At 54.8% G+C, this 19,127-nt stretch overlaps 1 protein-coding gene across 1 annotated transcript; it reads left to right on the top strand.

Annotated features, from left to right (window-relative positions):
- Positions 1 to 9,831: 9,831 nt before the first annotated feature.
- LOC142004468 (olfactory receptor 10A4-like) lies at positions 9,832 to 10,983 on the top strand. The gene is made up of 2 exons (XM_074982113.1): positions 9,832 to 9,859; positions 10,015 to 10,983. Exon 2 carries the CDS (start codon positions 10,015 to 10,017, stop codon positions 10,981 to 10,983), a length of 969 nt encoding a protein of 322 aa, XP_074838214.1. The 5' UTR covers positions 9,832 to 9,859.
- The last annotated feature ends 8,144 nt before the right edge of the window (positions 10,984 to 19,127 follow it).

Genomic DNA, 19,127 nt, shown 5'->3' with positions numbered 1-19,127 from the left:
CCACGTCTCCTCAAACACCTGCACCTCAGGGAGTGCTGCCTCCCACAGGTGGTGGCTGCATGCTGTGTGCTGCAGGACTTGTGTGACTGGAGGGAAGGTTGAGGCCTCCTGGCCTGTGTGGGAGGCCCGGGCTTAGCATCTGGCCAGGATCTGTGGGCAGCTGTGCACGGCGGCCATCTTGCAGGCCCATCAAGGGGTCATACACATCCAGGAAGCCCTGAGGGGGAGCTTCACCCTGTGCGAGCAGTGACACGCTCCACTGGGCCTCCCCACTGGGGGCTTCAGCTACACCGCTCCTCACCATGCCCCTGCCCTGCTGCCCACACCACTCAATAAACAGATGTTTTGTGAAAATGAGCCATGTCTTTATTTACAAGGGGGTGATGGAAACTGGTTGGTGGGTGTGGAAGAAACTGAGGGGGAATGTCAAAGTGTGGTGGGCAATGCTGGGAGCCAAGAACCGTATCTACGCGTGCCGGCTACTTCGAAGTAGCCGCGCCAACTTTGAAATAGCGCCCGCCACGTCTACACATGGCGAGCGCTATTTCGAAGTTGGAATCGAGATAAGGTGGTGAGACGTCGAAGTCACTGTCCTCATGAGGAGATGGGAATAGCGCCCTACTTCAACGTTGAATGTCGAAGTAGGGAACGTGTAGCCGATCTGTGTCTCGCAACATCGAAATAGCGGGGTCCACCATGGCGTCCATCAGCTGAGGGGTTGAGAGACGCTCTCTCTCCAGCCCCTGCGGGGTTTTATGGTCACTGTGTGCAGCAGCCCTTAGCCCAGGGCTTCTGGCTGCTGCTGCTGCAGCTGCAGCTGCGGATCCATGCTGCAGGCACAGGGTCTGCAACCAGTTGTCGGCTCTGTGGATCTTGTGCTGTTTAGTGCAAGTGTGTCTGGGAGGGGCCCTTTAAGGGAGCGAGTTGCTGTTGAGTCCGCCCTGTGACCCTGTCTGCAGCTGTGCCTGGCACCCTTATTTCGATGTGGGCCGCTTTGGTGTGTAGACGCTCCCCTGCAGCGCCTACTTCGATGTGGTGTTGCCCAACGTCGATGTTGAACGTCGACAGCACCAGCCCTGGAGGACGTGTAGATGTTATTCTTCGAAATAGCTTATTTCGATGTAGACATAGCTAAGGTGGTGAGGGGCTCCTCTAATGGGAGGCCCTGTGCTCAGGATGCTCAGGGCTTGGGTTCTGTGGGGCACCAGCTCCAATGGGTCAGATTGCCTCAGATGCAGGGCCGGGGCCTCAGTGTCTCCAGCGGCAGGCGGGTGCACAGGGGGAGGCTCTCTTGGGCTGCCAGACTGCAGTGGGTGCTGGAAGAGGATGGAACTGGCATCCCTGGAGATCAGGGGAGGAGGGTGAGCTGGTCCATGTGGGGTGGGGTCAGGGCTGTGCTGCTGGGACCTGGAATGTCCTTGGGATGGGGTCAATGCTGCAGTTCCTGGGGAGAAGGGCTGGGCCAGGCTGTCGTCTGCAGCTCCACCCTGACCTCTTGGAAGGGAGGGGCCTGTTCACAGTTTGTGGGTAGGGTGGGCTTGTTGGTGGGAGGGGTGGGCCGGTCCCCAGTTTGCAGTGCAGGGGTGGGGAACCACAGACCCAGTTTTTGGATGCCCGGCTCCAGACAGAGGTCCAGATGGGGAGAACATGGGGGTCAGGGCTGGGCTGTGGTGCTCTGCCCAGGGCCAAGGGTAAGCCATGGGGCGCCTTTTCTGGCCCTGGCCCCAACTCCAATGGGAGAGGGGGCAATATGGGGGCAGGACCAAGCCAATGGATGGGCCCCACCCCAATGTGAGCCGTGGGACTGACCCAGCTCCGGGGTGAACAGCTTCAGCTCTGGGTTGAGGGGGTGGCCCTGGCTCTGTAGTCGGGGCAGGGGATTGTGAGGGCCGGGCTTGGGCCGTGGTGCTGGGCATGGCTGAGGGGTGAGCCAGGAAGAGGCGCGATGGCCAGCTGCAGTCCCAGCCCCAGGGGGTGAGGTGATGCTGGGTGAGCTAACTCAGGACACAGGCCCAGGGTGGGTGGGTCATGGGCCCAGCCCAGAGGTGAACCAAAGGCTCCAGGGGAGCTGCCCACAGATCTGGGGGAGGGGGAGAAATAGGGGCTGGGTAATGGCCTGAGCCTGGACCCAGGGAAAGGGGGGAGGGGCAGCAATGCCATCACCTCTGGGGTCGGGGCCATGGGGGCAGGGCTGGGGCCCAGCCATGAGCTCCCCAGAACTCCTGAGTGGGGAGAGGTTGCCACTCCAGCAAGCCCCACCTCTGGGGAGCGATGTGACGGCTGGGGCTGGCCCCCATGGCAGCCCCTCCCTGCCTTGGTGTGATGGGTCTGTGCAGAAAATGTTTTGTCCCTTGAGTTAAATGTACGAATCACAGAGCAGCTCTTGGCCCAGAGGAAGCTGCTGGCAGAGACCTCAGCTGTACCCCTGCGTCTGTGCAGCGCGGGCAGCCCGGCCTCGGGGCAGAGCGGGTGGGTAGGGGCGCTCAGCGGGGCAGCGCTCAGCCTGGATTCTCAGGCTGTAGGTGATGAGATCGACCGGGGAGCCCAGACTGTGTGGAAGACGGAGAGCAGGAGCTTTAGGGTGTTGCGTTCGGGTAGGACGTGAACAGCCACCTGGAGCCCCCAGAAATCTGGACCCACCCTGCGGGGAGAGGAGCAGGGAGAAAAGGCCTTTGCTTCCCTCCGGCTGCTGAGATTCTGGGGGTGCGGCCTCGTCCAGCACTCAACACAGCAGGGAAGAGAGGGAGGGGGAGTGAGACAAGGGGCAAGGTGGTTTGGCTTTTCTTTATGTCAGAGGAAGGGAAGTCAGTGGAGGAGGTTTAATGAGTGACGGGGAGAAACTTTAGCGGCTTTGGCCTCCTCTGTTCTCCTGTGCAACCAGGGCGTTGTAGCAGGACGTTAGCTGAGCTGAGTGGGTTGCTCCACAAAAATCCTTTCCCACGTGATTCAATGCACATCCCCGTCCCTGGAACGACCAGAGGTACCTGAGCACATCCACATGGAACTACCAAAAAGCAACTGAGAGTCAGACACCAGATGTTTTGGAACATGTTGGTTCAGGCCCAGCCCTGGTGTCACCGCCCTGCAAAGAGGGGAGTTACACCAGTGAGTTTGTCCCATGTGTCCCATGGGGGTGGATGGTTTTAATGAGGCCCTCTGGGAATTAATTAACAGCAACGTTAATTGTGTCATGTCCCACTGAAAACTCACTGCAACTTGCCCTGTTTTCAGGGGACATGACACAATTAATGTTGCTGTTAATTAATTCCCAGAGGGCCTCATTAAACCCATCCACCCCCCATGGGATACATGAGGGATGGCAAAGTTTAGAGTCCACTGAAATAGTTTGGTGTGTGTGGAAATCCCAGATTGCCCAGTTACTGCAGACGGGTTGGCTGAAGGGCTGGGAACGTTCCCCCGGGCTTTACTGAGATGGATTCAGGGGCTTTTGCTGCTGTCTTGGCGCTGATAAAGGATGAATGGCAATTTGGTGGCTTTGGCACCTTTCCCAAAACACAGTGAGAAATGCCCTGACTACAGCTCCAGGCCTAAGACCTGTGTGAGGTCAATGGGTCAATTCTCGACCTCCAGTGGAGTCCGACCTGTTCCTCATCATTCCTTCGTTTAACACCCAATAAGTTTCTTCTGAGTAGGAATGAACATATGGAGAGTCGCTGTGGGAATGTCTGTGCATAGAGTGACTCGTCAGCTGACGAACACCACCAAAGGCCGTGCTAGTTAAACACTCCAGCGTATTCGATAATATCTGTCCTCTTCTTTGGAGAGACGTTCGTGGTTCTTTCCAGCTGAGATTTTCCAACAAACCCTGTGGAATGAGAGGCTGAAGGGGCATTGAGACGTCATTCGGCGTCGCACTTGGAAATCCCACTCCAAGTGAATGGCTGGTGAAACAGGGCATTGCCAGAGGGCAAGGACAGTGGGTTGCTCTGTCCTGCGTGATCTTTGCCTGGATTCCTACAGCCTGAGCACAAGACGGGATTGTGAGGTGATCCCGTGTGGAGAATCTCAGCTGGCGGTGCCTGAACCCACCCCAGCAAGCTGAGCTGCGGACGAGGACACTTTGCGGGGAGATAACACGTCTCTCTGGGGTGTGTTACAGGAGCGTTCACAGCTCCCAAGGCCAGAAAGGACAATTTCCATGGTGGGGCTGGATCCCGTACAGAGCACTGACCAGAGAACTTCCCCCAAGATGATTCCCTTTGGCCGTGGCTGCGCTCGCCCCTGCATTTCGGCAGGGGGATGTGAATGAGCCACTTCGGCACATGCACATACAGACATACAGAGATAAACACATGTACACACACACACACACACACACAGCTATATAGAGATAAACACACACACATACACAGACACACACAGCTATATAGAGATAAACACACACACGCATGCACACACAGACACACACAGGCATTTTGAGATAAACACACATACATACTTACACACACACAGGCATATAGAGGTAAACACACAGAGACACACACACACACACCCTGTGCTCCCAGCACGGCCAATGGGGCAGGTCCCGGCTGGGGTGGGGGCGGGGCTGAGTGGAGCCACGCCCACTACCCCTCCCCCACCCCACATGTCTGGCCCCAGCCCGGAGCCTGGCATGACACTTCCACCCCGGCTGCATCAGCAGCTCCGGGAATTACCGGCTGGGGGGGTGAAACCATGTGGGAGCGGAGGGGGCAGTTTGGGCCATGAGTTCTGGTGAGGGGCTGGGGGACGGTTTGTGCTCTGAGTTCTGGTGGGGGGGCAGTTTGGGGCGTGATTTCCGGTGGCGGGTGGGGAGGCAGTTTGGGGCACGAGTTCTGGTGCGGGGTGGTTTCGGGTGTGAGTTCTGGTGGGGAGGGTTCGGGGCATGAGCGCTGCCCACCCCCCTAGGAAATCAGCCCTGCGCACACACACGTGAGCAGCTTTTGGAGCAAAACCCCCGTGGGGCTCGTCTCAGCTGGGAAACGGGTTCTGCCCACTGAGTTCGTCGCTGTCAGTCTCTCAGGTGCCACCGGACCACTCGCTGCCCCGTCTGAGTCCTTCCGCCCAGCTCGCGGGATGGAGCCGCAGGAGTCAGGGGAATCTGAGCCCAGATCCCCACCCGGCCCCGAGAGCGGCAGCAGCTCCGCACACATCTCAGGTGCCAGCTCAGAGCTGCCCAGGGGATTTGAGCACCCACTTCCATTTCCTGTTAATAACAGGTGCCCAAACCACCTAGGTCACTTGGACAATCTCTGCCTCAGTCACTCTCCCCAGACTCAGGGGCGCACAGTGGGGCTTAAAGCCACCGGTTCCCTCCCTCTCCAGTGTGTGGTGGGAGGGGGGACGTGGGCCTTCATTGCTCTACCCCGTCCAAGTCCAGGGCCCTAGCAGAACTGGCCCTGGCTGCCCCTGGGCTCGGTGGGAATCCGGCCCTGTGGTCTGGCCAGTGGGTCTGGGAGTGAGGATTCCTGGGTTCTGGTCTCATCTCTCCCAGAGGAGTGGTGTGTAATGGTTAGAGCAGGTGGGAGTCAGAGCTCCTGGGCTCTCATCATGGCTCTGAGACAAGAGTCTGAGCATCAGGAAACTGCAGCCATGAGCCCTGGGGGTTGTCCCTGCTGTGACTCTGGGGTGTCTTGCTGGGACAAATCAGTCCTCCTTGTAGGCAAAACAGGTCAAATAATTTACCAGGAGAGCGAATCTCAGAATGATTTTAATTTAGAAAATACAGGTGAAGATGAGGATGACGATGATACAACTTCCTACAAACCGATTCTCTGAGTGACTTTTGTTTGCTGCAGCCTGAGGCAGTGTTGTTTTCCTCTGGGGAATACAGCAAGAAATTTGGCCTGAGGGACTTGGTCCCAGAAGCCAGTGAATGTAATAAACACACCTGTTTCCTTCAGCACGTCCAGCACCAGCAGCAGCTGGGAGATGGAACTGCCCATCCTGAACAAGGTAGGGAAAAGGAGCCTTCAGCCCCCAGCCGTCCTCCCACTGCAATCCTCAGTGTTGTGCCCCACTCTGCAACGGGAGCCAAATCACCTCACTGGTTCCTTCATCTAAAATTTCCATATGTCTGTGGAGAACCTTCGTGTCTGTCTGTCTGTCTGTCTGTCTGTCTTGCATTCAGGATTTAGCTAATGTAGCTATCTGGGGTGAGGCCAAGTGCAGGATTTCAGGGCGTGGGGGTCATTGGCACGAGGTGAAATTCTGGTCCCCTCATTCCACAGTGCCCAGCAGAGTGACAGATGAGCCCCACACCTCCTCCTCCCGCCCCCACGCCTGATTCTTTTTGTTGTTGTGTTTTTGGAACTTTTTCTTCTCACGTCTCTTGTCTTTTCTCCACTCTGCTCCCCAGCCTTCCTCCTCCTCCTCCTCCTCATTATCCACTAACTCTTGAGAGTTACTGTTGTTTCGTAAGCTGTGTGCTGTTTATGAATTTGAGCAGAGTCGGCTGGGTGGGCTCCATCTGATCTCTTCTCATGAGAATATCCACTCCTGAATACGAGCACGGCACATGCTCCACAGGTGAAGCCCACTAATTTAGAGGTGGTCTCTCATAGCTGAATTTAACTGAGCCCTTTCGTTACACAATGTGTGCTTTGTGAATTTATTGCATGGTCTCCTGTTTCTAAAGGGACTGTCTGGGTGACCTGAAGAGCACTGAAATTACCACTGAGCTTTCAATGACAAGAATCTCCCCGGACCTTATTCTCAGTGGTGAGTAAATTGTAGAATGCCAGGGCTGGAAGAGAACCCAGGAAGTCATTGAGTCCAGCCCCCTGCCTAAAGCAGGATCAACCCCAACTAAATCATCCCAGCCAGGACTTTGTGAAGTGGCGACTTAAAAACTTCTTGATATAGAGGTTCCATCAACTCTCTTGGTAACACATTTCTGTGCTTCCCCACCCTGCTGGGGAAATAGTTATTCCTAATATCCAACCTAGACTTCCCCCACTGTAACTTAAAACCCTCATTCCTCATTCTACCATCTGTCACAGCCTCTCTCCATCCTCTTTAGAGCCCCTCTTCAGGAAGTTGAAGGCTGCTATCAAATCCCCACCTCACTCTTCTCTTCTGCAAACTAAATAAGGCCAAATAATGAAATCATTCCATTCATTTAGAGCCTGTCCAAATGTCAGCTCAGAACTAAAGAAAGAAACCAAAATCCATTCTGGAAAAAGAATTAATCTATATGGATGTTTTCCATCAGTAAACACTGAGAAAACATTTTGTGTTGGATGTTTGAGTTCATACGGACTCTTGTGAACTGTAATTTGGGTTGGAAATTCCATTTCCCGACCAGCTCTGCACTTAGTGCCATGGCCGTGCTGAGGAAAGTCCTTCGTAATGTCAGTGGAGGTTCCTCAAAGGAACTCTTAAGAGAGACACAAGAATTCTCACCACTTCTGTATGTTTAGAAAATATCACTCACAGCTGTTTGAAAAGGTTCTGTGATGTGCACTGGGCTTAGCTCAGCCCCACCCTTTCCTTTGCTCCTGTGATTTCATGTTCTCTCTCTGTTCTCTTGGAGAGCGTGTGTCATTGAGAGTCAGAAGAACACAGTCTCCAGTTCTGGGCGTTCCCACTCAGTGTGTCTCTTCTGTCACTCTGGTTCCCGCTTACTCGCTCACTGTTTTTTGCAGCAGTCCTGTGAGAGCCCCATACTAAGGAAGTTAAGCGCAGGCAAAATCCATTTGTTGTGTCTCATTTTTAATTCAACTCTGTCACTTCACGGTCACATCTGCGATTATGAAGTTCCTTTTCAACAAATGAGCCTGAAGTAAAACGTGTAGGAAATGTCTCCTGCATCGTCGGATCCTTCTTGTAAAATTCCTTGTGTTACCATCATAGGAGAAAGCTTCACAAGTGGTGCAACTCAGAGACTCATAGGATTACAGAACATTCGAACGGGGAGGGACTTTGAGACATTGTTCCGTCCAGTCCCCTGCACTGCACAGACCATCCCTGACAGATGTCTGTCTAACCTGCTCTTAAACATCCCCAGGGATGGAGATTCCACAGCCCCTCCAGGTAATTTATTCCAACGTTTAACCACCCTGACAGCTGGGAAATTTTTGCTAATGTCCAACCTAAACCTCCCTTGCTGCAGTTTAAGCCCATTGCTCCTTGTCCTCAGTACAGCTCCTTTTACACCCCTGGCGTAGTTACGATTTACACCAGGTAAGGAGCTGTCCCTGGGTCTCATCTCTTATGTTGACACAAACGAATATACATTCTGCAATACTGCAGAACTGGCTGTGAGGGAGGCAGGAATGATTTGGGTCGTTCGCTAACACTGAAGGAAGAATAACGCTGTGCAGTGCAAAAAGGACAAAGTCCCCCACTGCTTTCAGATTCCAGGGGGCTTCTCCATCGGAAAACGGTTTCCAGCGTGTTGAGGCTCCGCAGTGTCCGTTTGCTGGTGTGAGGTGTCACTGCAGGGGAATCCGGGCACTGGTGTGATTATTCGTATCATTAACATACGAGTGAGAGGAGAATGTTCCCTCGTCTGAGAAATCGTATTTGGGAACTCGGCTGCGGTGACACTTTCACCCCCAGACTCTGCACTGACCCCCACACCTCACCCTCCATCTGGCACCCTCCACCCCCTGCCCTGAGCTGCCCCGACCCTCCTGGACCCTGCACATACTCCATCACACCCCGGCAAGTACCCCCCCACCCAAACACCTGCCCTAACGCCCCCCAAACCCTCTGTCCTGAGCCCCCTCCCCTCACTCCATCCCCCTCCACCTTTGCCCTGAGACCCCCCGCACCAAACCCTGCTGTGACATCTGCACCTCCAGCTCCTGCCCTCACCCCCGACCCTCCCACCCCCTCAAACCCTCTGTCCTGAGCCTGTTCCCCTCACTCCATCCCCCTCCACCTTTGCCCTGAGACTCCCCACACTAAACCCTGCACTTTCAGCTCTTGCCCTCACCCCAGACCCTCACAACCAACAAATACTCTGCCCTGACCCATCCCTGCCCTCATGGGCCCCTCCCTGTCGATAATCATCTCCCTGGTGTACAACCACCCAGAACTTCCCACCCCCTGCCCTGAGTCCCCCCAGCTCCTGACTTCTGCACCCCCATCCCCAGCCCTTAACCACCACACACAACGAGGCCTCCCCCGTAACCCCCTGCCCTCACTGCAGCACCCTCTGCCCCCTGCCCTGGTCCCGAACCCTCCCAGCTTCTGCTCCCCCTCCTCCACCACCCACCCCTTCCCCTCCACCTTTCCACACTCCAACAGTCCCTCACCCCCAGCCTTCAGCCATCTGTCTCCACCCCCACTGACATATCTTACACAGCCCATGGGGAGCCCCACAAGGGATGGTGGTGGCCATACAAGAGGACCTCAAACACACAGCTGTTACCTTCACCCTTGGGCTGTGACAGGCTGATCCACAACAACGGGCTCAACCTACCGCACCGTTCCTTCTCACCACGCCTTTCAGACCAGCGAGACAGCAGAGACGCAGAGCAGGAAATGCACTTTCCCACTGGAAGTGACACAACTTACACAGTGCCACATTCACTGAGGGAATTAGACCCCCGTCAGGTCCAGCTCCATCCCATTCACACAGAATGGCCCAGTCGAGAGCTGTTGGAAATGCAACAGACAACACGGACTGGAAACACAGAGACAGAGACAAGCGGCTCTTCCATCAGATGAAAATCAAGAACTCCGGGAAACTCACCTTCATATGGAGAGAAGAAGACAGTGAACATCTCAACCCAAAGACAGTGAGGATCCCAGAGAAACCTGACTTCCAAGAGACAGAAGAAGACAATCAACCCCTTGAGCACATGAACTAAATGTCCCTGACTCTGCTTAAAGCCCTGAGCAAGGCCTGGTCAGTTGCTGTTTTCTATTGAGAAATTATAAAATATAGAAAATCAGCAGGTGTTAGTCAGAAGGGTCCCAACAGGAAGGAAACCAGGAGCAATGTTTTAATTTGCAGTCACATTTCTGACATGCCTCAGACCCAGTCTCTTTGTTCCCCTACAGATGATCTCTTCCAATGGAGACCCTGGAGGCAACCAGACCATCTCCGATGTGTTCGTCCTGGTGGGGTTCTCGTACCTTAATGAGCTGCAAATTCTTCTGTTTGTGGTGCTTCTGGTCATCTACCTGCTCACCCTGATGGGGAACCTGCTCGTTATCCTGCTGATAAAGCTGAGCCCCTCCCTCCACACCCCCATGTATTTCTTCCTGGTGAACTTGTCATTCCTGGAAATCTGCTTCACCAGTAGTGTGGTCCCTCAGCTGCTGGCTCACCTCCTGGTGGAGGAAAAGACCATCTCCATTGCAGCTTGTGCAGCGGGGATGTATGTCAATGCCATTATGAGCATCACACAATGCTGCCTCCTCACAGCCATGGCCTACGACCGCTACGTGGCCATATGTCACCCCCTGCACTACACAACCATCATGAGCGGCCGGGTGTGTGCTGTGCTCACGGGGGCTGCATGGGCTGCTGGCATCTTGGTGGAAGTTCCTCTGACCACGTGGATCTTCAGCCTGCCCTTGTGTGGCTCCAACCGCATCCCCCACTTCTTCTGCGACTTCCCACCAGTACTGAATATGGCATGTATTGACACGTCGCAGATTAAGGCTGTAGGTCCCATGGTGACAGTTCTGTTCATTCTGTGCCCTTTCCTGTTGATACTCCTGTCCTATATCCGCATTGTCTCCACCATCCTCAAGCTGCCATCGGCAGAGGAAAGGCGTAAAGCCTTCTCCACCTGCTCCTCCCACCTCACCGTGGTGACTGTGTCCTATGTCACGGCCCTCATCACCTACCTGGTACCCAACTTTGGCTCCACTACAGAGAGTGACCTATTGATTTCCCTGTTGAACACAATTGTCTCTCCAGTGTTGAACCCCATAATTTACACTCTGAGGAACAAAGAGGTGAAAGGAGCCTTGGGAAAAATTTTACAGAAGAGCAGCTTTTATCGCCACTGCAGAACCTAGAGCATGAAAAGTCAAATTCGTCAAAACTGAGGTGGGGGTCCCAGTGAAAGGAAATTCTTAACATTTTATTGAATTTCTCACAACAGCGCTCAGTTTTTTTGTTGTTTTGAAAGCCTTTATGCTGTTGGTTAAATGGGAAGAAGACCTGTTGCCAATTTACCCCAAAGTTTTAAATTTCTATATTTTTTTTAAAATACGAAAGGTAGAACAATTTCCCTGGATTTATAATTTGTTGAAAAAAAGAAAGCCCAGAGGAACAGGTTTAGTCAAAGTCTGGTCCTGATTTTCAACTGCCAAAATTGGAAATCTCAAACGAAAACAGAGCGTCCAAGGAGGGATGTGTCATAGCAGGTTCACCTCTGCCGGCCATGTGCTTCCCAGGTCAGATTATGTGAAGCTGTTTCCTTACTACCCCCTTGCTCCTGACGATGAGATGTGGGATGCTGACAGGGAAAGGTTTGCGGGGGCGTCCGATGCTGAGGACGTGTTCCGCAGAAGGAGGTAAGAATGGGTCGGTTGTAGCACCAGCAGTGTATTAGAAACAAGAGGAAGGCCAAGGATAGTGTAGGCTCATTGATCAGTGAAGAGAGAGGAACAATACAAAGAAATTTGGAAATGGCAGAGTTGCTTAATGACCTCTTTATTTTGGTCTTCACCAAGAAGTCTGATGGAGAAATGCCTGACATAGTGAGTCCCAGTGGGGAGGGAGCAGGTTTAGAAGATAAAATAAAAAAAGAAGGCAAAAATAACCTAGAAATGTTCAATGTCTGCAGGTCACTGGGACCTGATGTAATGCCTCCTAGAACACTGGCGGAGCTCAAAGGGGAGGCACCTGAGCCTTTCGCTTTCATGGTTGAAAACTCCTGGAAGTCTGGAGAGATTCCAGAAGACTGGAAAAGGGCAAATAAAGTGTTCATCTCTCAAAAGGGGGAAAAAAAAAAACAACTCAGGAAGTTACAGACCAGTCGGTTTACTAACTTCTGTGCCAGGAAAGATAATGGAGCAAAATAATTAAGAAATTCATCTGCAAATATCTTCAAGAAAATTGGGAGCTGGGTAACAGCCAGCATGGATATGTAAAGTACAAATCATGTCCAACCAATCGGACAGCTTTCTGTGATGGGATAATCAGGCTTGAGGACAAGGGAGAAAGGGTGGATGTGGTGTACCTATGTTTTAGGAAGGCATTTGATATTGTCTGGCATAAATTCTTATCAATAAACTAGGCAAATACAACTTAGATGGGGCTGCAGTAAGGTGGGTGCATAACTGGCTGTTCAGCCATTCTCAGAGAGTCGTTATTTATGGGTCACATCCCTGCTGGAAGGGCAGAACGAGGGGGGCTCTGCAGGGGTCTGTTTGGGACAGGCTCTGCTCAGTATCTTCGGCGATGTGGATCTGGGCGTGGAGAGTGCGCTGCTTACGTCTGTAGGTGATACCAAGCTGGGAGGGAGAACAGGGTCGTCATTCAGAATGATCTGGGCACACTGGAGAAACGGCCTGAGGTCAATAGGGTGAAGCTGAATAAGGCCAAGTGCAAAGTGCTCCCCTGAGGAAGGCCCAATCCGTGTCACACCCAGCCGGGGAAGTGGCTGTCTAGGGAGGAGTCCTGCAGAAAGGGATCTGGGCTCAGAGCGGAGCACAAGCTCCAGAGGAGTCAACAGGGTGAGACCGTTGCCAGAAGCGCCAACCTGCTTGTGGGCGGCACTGCCGGGTGTTGGGAGCCAGCCAGGAGCAGCAATTCCTTCCCCCCGCTCTGCGCTGAGCAGCCTCCGTGGGGCTCGTGCCCAGGGCTGGCCCCACAGTTGCAGGAGGCTGTGGAGAAGGGGGAGCAGGTGCGGAGAAGAGCACAAGGCTGGTGGAAGGTGCAGAGAACATGAGCTGTGGGGGAGCCGGCCAGACCTGGGCTCCTTTCGCTCAGAAAAGAGAAAGCTCCCAGGGGACAATCACCCTGCCCAAGCTGCTAGTTGGCTTCTGGTCAGAGGCGGGAGCTGATCCTGCCCTGGGGCTGAGGGAGGGGCTGATCCTGATCCTGTCCTGAGCCACGACCTCTCGAGGGCCCTGCCGGTTCTCGTGGGCGATGGTGCTACGTCCCTGCTCCGTTTCAGAACACGCTCATTTCAAGTGGTGCCCGGCTCCCTGCCAGGGGCCTGAACTCTGCACTGCTCCAGAAGAGCAGTGACTTTACCCGCGAGTTTTGTACCACTGGGGGGAGGACGCTGGCAGCCACCCATCAGCTCCCCTCCACCCCAGTGCCTGCTCGCTGCTAGCAGACCCCAGCGTAACCTGGATTTAACTCCCAAACAGTATAAATAGTATACGTCTAACAGACCGGATAAGAATCAACCCACCCCTTTACTTAACAGCGCCAGGAGACAGGAGAACAACAAGAAGCCCTGTGGCACCTTAGAGACTAACATATTTCACAGCATCAGCTCCCCTGGGCAAAGGCCCGTTTTGTCATATGCATGGGGGGTGGGGGGTTTCAGAGGAGGATTTAAAGAGCGGGTCCCAGTAAAAGGGAGGGCCAGAGCTGACAAGGTCCGTCCAGTCAGGGTGGAAGTGGCCCAGTATCAGCAGCACATATCAAGAGAGCAGAAAACCCAAGTCAGGTCAGTGGGGGGATGTGGCTCATTGTCAGACTGCAGTGTGGAGGGTGAGCTTCCAGCTCAGGGACACAGGAGACAGGGTTACAGACGGAAGACGAGTGGAATCAGTTAAGAACATGCACAGAAATACACAGGCCTCGGTTCTCCCCCAGAGCTCACACTCTTCACTTCCCGCAGTTCCAGTCGCTGGCTTGCGTTGGCGCGCGGCTGCTGCCCACCGGCTTGCAGACAGCTTGGGGAGGGCTCCGTGTGCCAGGCCAGGCAAAGCAACAAGCAGCCCAGCCCCTCCGACCTAGAGTGGCCGCTGCAGCACTCGCACACACACGGCCCCAGTTCCTTCCCCGCAGGGTCTCTCGTCCGCAGGCTGCAGCTCCCCAGCGCAGGTCCTGGCTGGGAGAAAGCGTCGCCCTCGCCTTGAAGCAGCCCATTCCCTCAGCCTCAACTCTCCGACACCAGGAGACCCCGTCGTCTTTTCCAGCCTCGCAAAGAGCCCCCCTCCTCCCCAGAGCCTCCTGGGAGTCGGAGTCTCCACTGCCAGATTGGCACACACAGCACCAGCTCGAGGCTCCCGCGTGCAGAGGGGCCCACAGGAGATGTGTACAGCTCATGGGGAGGACGCTGGCAACCACCCATGGCTCCCCGAACCCCCAGTGCCTCCTAGCTGCTAGCAGACCCCAGGGGCTTCCCTGCTCAGCCCGCCTCCTGTCAGTGCAATCAGCAGGAGCGCCGGCGAGCCCTAGGCAACGGGAGAACCAACCCTGCCAAGCAGGATCAGGCTGCGCCCTGGGCCCAGGGGGCTGGGTAGCCACTGGCCAGATCCCCAAGTGGGCAGGCCCAAAATGGGCATGCAGGGGGGTGGGGCGTTACCATATTTTAACCTTTAAAAAAGAGCCCCCCGCCCCCCCGGGGAAGGAGTGTGTCCGTGTGCGTGTCTGTGAGTGTCCCGGCTCTGCCATAACACACTCACGCCCCGCCCGTGGGCAGACACTGAGACAGACACGCGCCCGTTCCGGGGGCCTCTTTTGTACGTGGTAACCCTAGTCCAGGCCCAGGGACCCTGGGCCACTCCCCTGCTATTCCGTACGTTTGGGGCCCAGCCCACGAGTCCAAACCCCCTTAGTTGGGCTCCGCTGGGGTGGGGGCCCGTCTGCCCAGCAGAGGGGAAATGACTTGCCCCTGGTCACGCCGGGACAGGGTAATTACCCAGCCCTTCTGAGCCCCAGTCTTGCTTCCCTGGCAGAGCCCTGTGCCATGGCACCTCCCCGGAGAGGCAGTCACACCACATGGCTTTCTGGGGGCAATGGCTGGGAGCTGGAGCCCAGACATCTTGGTCCAGAATCGGAGCTGCTGGGCCCTGACATCGCTCCAGGCAGGGATAGTGAAAGGAGCCTAAAATCCCATTGAAATATTGGCAGCTAATTCCCGTCGGTTCTCCTGAGAATTGCGTCCGTCTAGACCTGTGAAAGGCCAAAGCAGTTAGCACCAGAACCTCAGGGTGAGACGGGCCCAAGTCTCTGCTTTCACCCCTCCCAGGCTTCTTTCTAGACAGGCACAGACACAGACTGCTATCGCTTCCAATGCCCCAGGTTGGACTCCAATGGAGAACTGTGTCTGGCGCCCACGTTCCCTGTGAGCTGGGCTCCTGGGCGGCCACCCGGGAGGGATTCCAATGCCGCCCACTGCCAAGCAGAGTGCCCACAGCCAGCCACAGGGCTTTCCATCGGTGGTGCACATCTGCACCTTCTTAGTGCACCTAACAAAATGTATTCCGCACCCGGACGAGGGAAAAGCGGGACCTGCTCCATCTCGACACCTGCCCGTGTCTTCAGCACCTGCGGGAATCAGGAGTCTCCTCACATTCCGGCTCCCTGGGCCGTGGGAAAGGAAGTCACGGCCATGACTGAAAACTCCTTCGGCGCCTTTGTACTGAAGAGGGAACCACGCTGCCATGTCTAAGGCACAGGCACCGAGGCGCAGGTGTGTCCAACCTGGTCTGAAATAACCCCAGGGATGGAGATTCCACAGCCCCTGGGCAATTTATTCCAGTGTTTAACCACCTGGCCAGGTGGGAAGTTTTTCCTAATGTCCGACCTAAACCTCCCTGGCTGCAGGTTCAGCCCATTGCTCCTTGTCCTGCACACAGAGGCCCAGGAGAGCAATTTTAGGTGCTTCTGAGAGATCTCGGCACTTTCCAAACCCCGCACGAAACAGCCACGTCGCCGCATCTCCTGAGCGATTTTTCCCCTGCCTCTGATCTCGTCGTTGGGCAAAGAGACGTGTCACCAGCCAGCTCCGTTCCAATGAACTCTTTTACCTCCACACGCGGGCGCCGTTTCAGAGCAATCTCCCTGGGTGCGGTCGCACAGCACAAACACTGACGACACCCACGAGAGCCTGGTCGGCCAAACCCCCGTAACCTGCCGAGCGCGTTCCCACCATTGCTCAGGGTCTGGAAGGTGATGTCCACCAGTGTGGTACCCACCAGGAGAAATAAAAAACAAATGGACAGGACCAGACCAATACCCAGAGACCAGCTGCTCCAAGGTAGGCCCCAAACAGCCAAGAGCAGAACACCGCTGGTCACCACGTACAGCCCCCAACTCAAACCACTGCAGCGAATTATCAAAGACCGACACCGCTCCTTAATCAGGAGGCCACACTCCAGAAGGTGACAGGCCTGTTCTCTCCAACAGACACCTCCCAACTTCATAAGGATTCTCACCCACAGCCACAGTCTATACCGCACGAACACCAGTCCCGGGGCTTTTCCTTGCAACAACGCCCGCTGCCAGCTTTGTCCACATATCTTCTCTGGAAATACCGTCACTGGACCTAACCATGTTATTCACAGAATCACGGGCATTTTCTCATGCTCCTCTACTAACATCATATATGCCATCATGTGCCAACAATGCCCAGATGCTTTGTATATTGGACAGACTTCTAACTCCCTTAGACAAAGTTAATGGGCACAAAACAGACATAAAACACTCCAGATCCACAAACTGGTTTGTCAACATTTTAATGGAATGGGCCATTCTGTTAATGACTTAAGAATTTGCATGTTACTGAAGAAAAATTTTCACACCTCTATTGAAAGGGAGACAGCTGAGCTGGCTTTTATATTCAAATTTGGCACATTAACACATTGTTTGAACTGGGATGGGAATTGTCTGAGTCACTACAGGGGCTCATTTGCATACTTGACTAAATCTAATTCTTGACCTTCCCCCCCCCCCTTGTACCCCTCTACTCTCTGATTTGCTCACCATGATCATTTTTTTCTGATTTGTCCTCCTTGATTACTGTTTTTGGTTCTCTGTGCCTTGAATTTTGAGTCTCTTCTGGTCTGGCTCTGGTCTGAAGAAGTGGCTCTGCCCCACGAAATAAACTGTCAAGTAACTGACTGTGAAATGAATCAGCAACAGGCAGCAGAGGGCAGCACAGGATGAGTGAAAGGAAACTAGCTGCTGTATTGCAAAATAGCCGTAAGGAATGAGTGGATGCAGTGAGGGAGGGTCGCTCGCAGACAGAGGGACTATATTAAAAGGGGGCTGGCACTCTGTATTTTATAGCAAAAAAGGAGTAAAGTAGCACTTTAAAGACTAACAAAAATAATTTATGAGGTGAGCCTTCGTGGGACAGACCCACTTCTTCAGCCCAGAGCCAGACCAGAACAGACTCAATATGTAAGGCACAGAGACCCAAAAACAGTAATCAAGGAGGACAAATCAGAAAAAAAAAAAATCAAGGTGAGCAAATCAGAGAGGAGAGGGGCGGTGGGGGGTTGGAGTCAAGAATTAGATCAAGCCAAGTATGCAAAAGAGCCCCAATAATGACCCGGAAATTTCACATCCCAGCGAGTCTGTCTCTCTGTCTGTCTGTTCAAGCACTCCTCTTAAACTGTGAGAGCAACGACCACACAACTTGGCATGTAGCTTCCTCTGACCCTACCTTAAACTAAGGTCAGGGCTTGGCCGTGCCTGGAGAGTGGGAAGTGCCTGGAATCCCCGGGTCTCCCACACCGGGGAACGGAGGGGCACCGAGAAGAGGAACGAGACACGTCAGACTCATCACTGGGGCAGCGAGTGCAGGGACCAGCCACTCTGCAGAGAGAGCAGTAGAAGTAGTTCCTCCCCTCTGTGCCCCACGGGCAGCCCCCTAAGCTCTTCCTGGGCCTGGCACATGATCTCTGCCCCTCTGCCCCAATCAGGCTGCAGCCCAGCCCCAACCCTAACAGCCCCCTTGCCCACTCCGATGCTGAGACTGGCCCACGCACGCTGAAGTAGGGCCAGGGCATTCACAGCTGGAGCTGGGCCCCCCAGCTCACCCCAGGATGGGGCCCTCAAACCCACAACACCCCCTGGAGCTACACTGGCCCCCCTCAGAGCTGGAACCTCCTACTAGCCCTCCCCCAGCTCATAGTAGGGCCAGGCTGTCACCCAGGCCGTGCCCCCACCGCTCCCCAACCCCAGAGCAGAGACTAGGGCTGACCCCCCACATCTCACCTTGGGGCCAGGCTCAGTGCCAGTGGCCAGCTGAGTCCCTTCGACGCACCCTCCCACCTGCAGCTGCCCCCCAGCCCTGAAGCCACAGCTGGACCCCGGAGCTGGGACCTGGCTCCTGGCTCACCCCAGGGTTGGACCCATCCCTGCAGCTCAGTCCTGGCCCCCATGGGCCCCCAGCCCAAAACTGGGGCAGAGTTGAGCTGAGCCCGGTTCACCCCAGGGCTGTGCCCAGCACCATGGCCTGCCCCCCACACCCCACCAAGGAGCCCAGCCTCCCTGGACTGTGAAAAGGCGCCTCCCCTCCAGGAGCTGAGGCTGGGGCTGCAGATACCAGCTGGGCCCAGCCCTCCTCCCCAGAGACACTGGTATCAGGAGCTACAGCTTGGACACCGCCACCTGAGGAGATGCCAGGGCCGAGCAGCTCAGCCCTGACCCACCCATGGACCAGCTCCACCTTCTCCACTGTGGCTGCACCTGGTAAACCCTCTGAGAGCGCCCAACCTCCTCACCTACCACCCCTGCTCTCCCACCCCCATCCTCTGGCTGGACCCCCACCACACATCAAACCTTCTGCCTGAGCCCTCCACCCCGGTCTGAGCTCTCCACACCAAAACCCTGCTGTGACTTCACCACTCCCACCCCCAACCACAGCCCCCTACACACACACACACCCCATTCCCTGCGCCCACATTTCAAGCAAACAAGGGAAACTTGATGGATTCTTTCAGGTGTTTATTATTGCAAACGTCTTTTCTCCCTTGTTTTCTATCGTTTACAGAAACCAAAAAAGTTTTCCAAAAAAAAAGAGAAAAAAAAACCCTTTATTTAACTTGGGACCAACAGTGAGGGGCTTGGGGTCTGGGAGCAAGGGCTCCTGGGGTCTGTTCCCAGCTCTGGCAGGGCAGTGAGGAGGAATGGTTAGAGCAGGTGGAACTGGCAGTCAGAGCTCCTGAGTTCTCATCGTGGCGCTGAGAAAAGAGTGGGGCCCACAGTCTGGGGATCCAGGACCTGGAGTCCTGGGCCTTGC

The sequence above is a fragment of the Carettochelys insculpta genome, chromosome 32 (genome assembly GCF_033958435.1).
Source record: "Carettochelys insculpta isolate YL-2023 chromosome 32, ASM3395843v1, whole genome shotgun sequence".
Lineage (NCBI taxonomy): Eukaryota > Metazoa > Chordata > Testudines > Carettochelyidae > Carettochelys > Carettochelys insculpta.
This window is presented reverse-complemented; position numbering and strand designations above follow the sequence as displayed.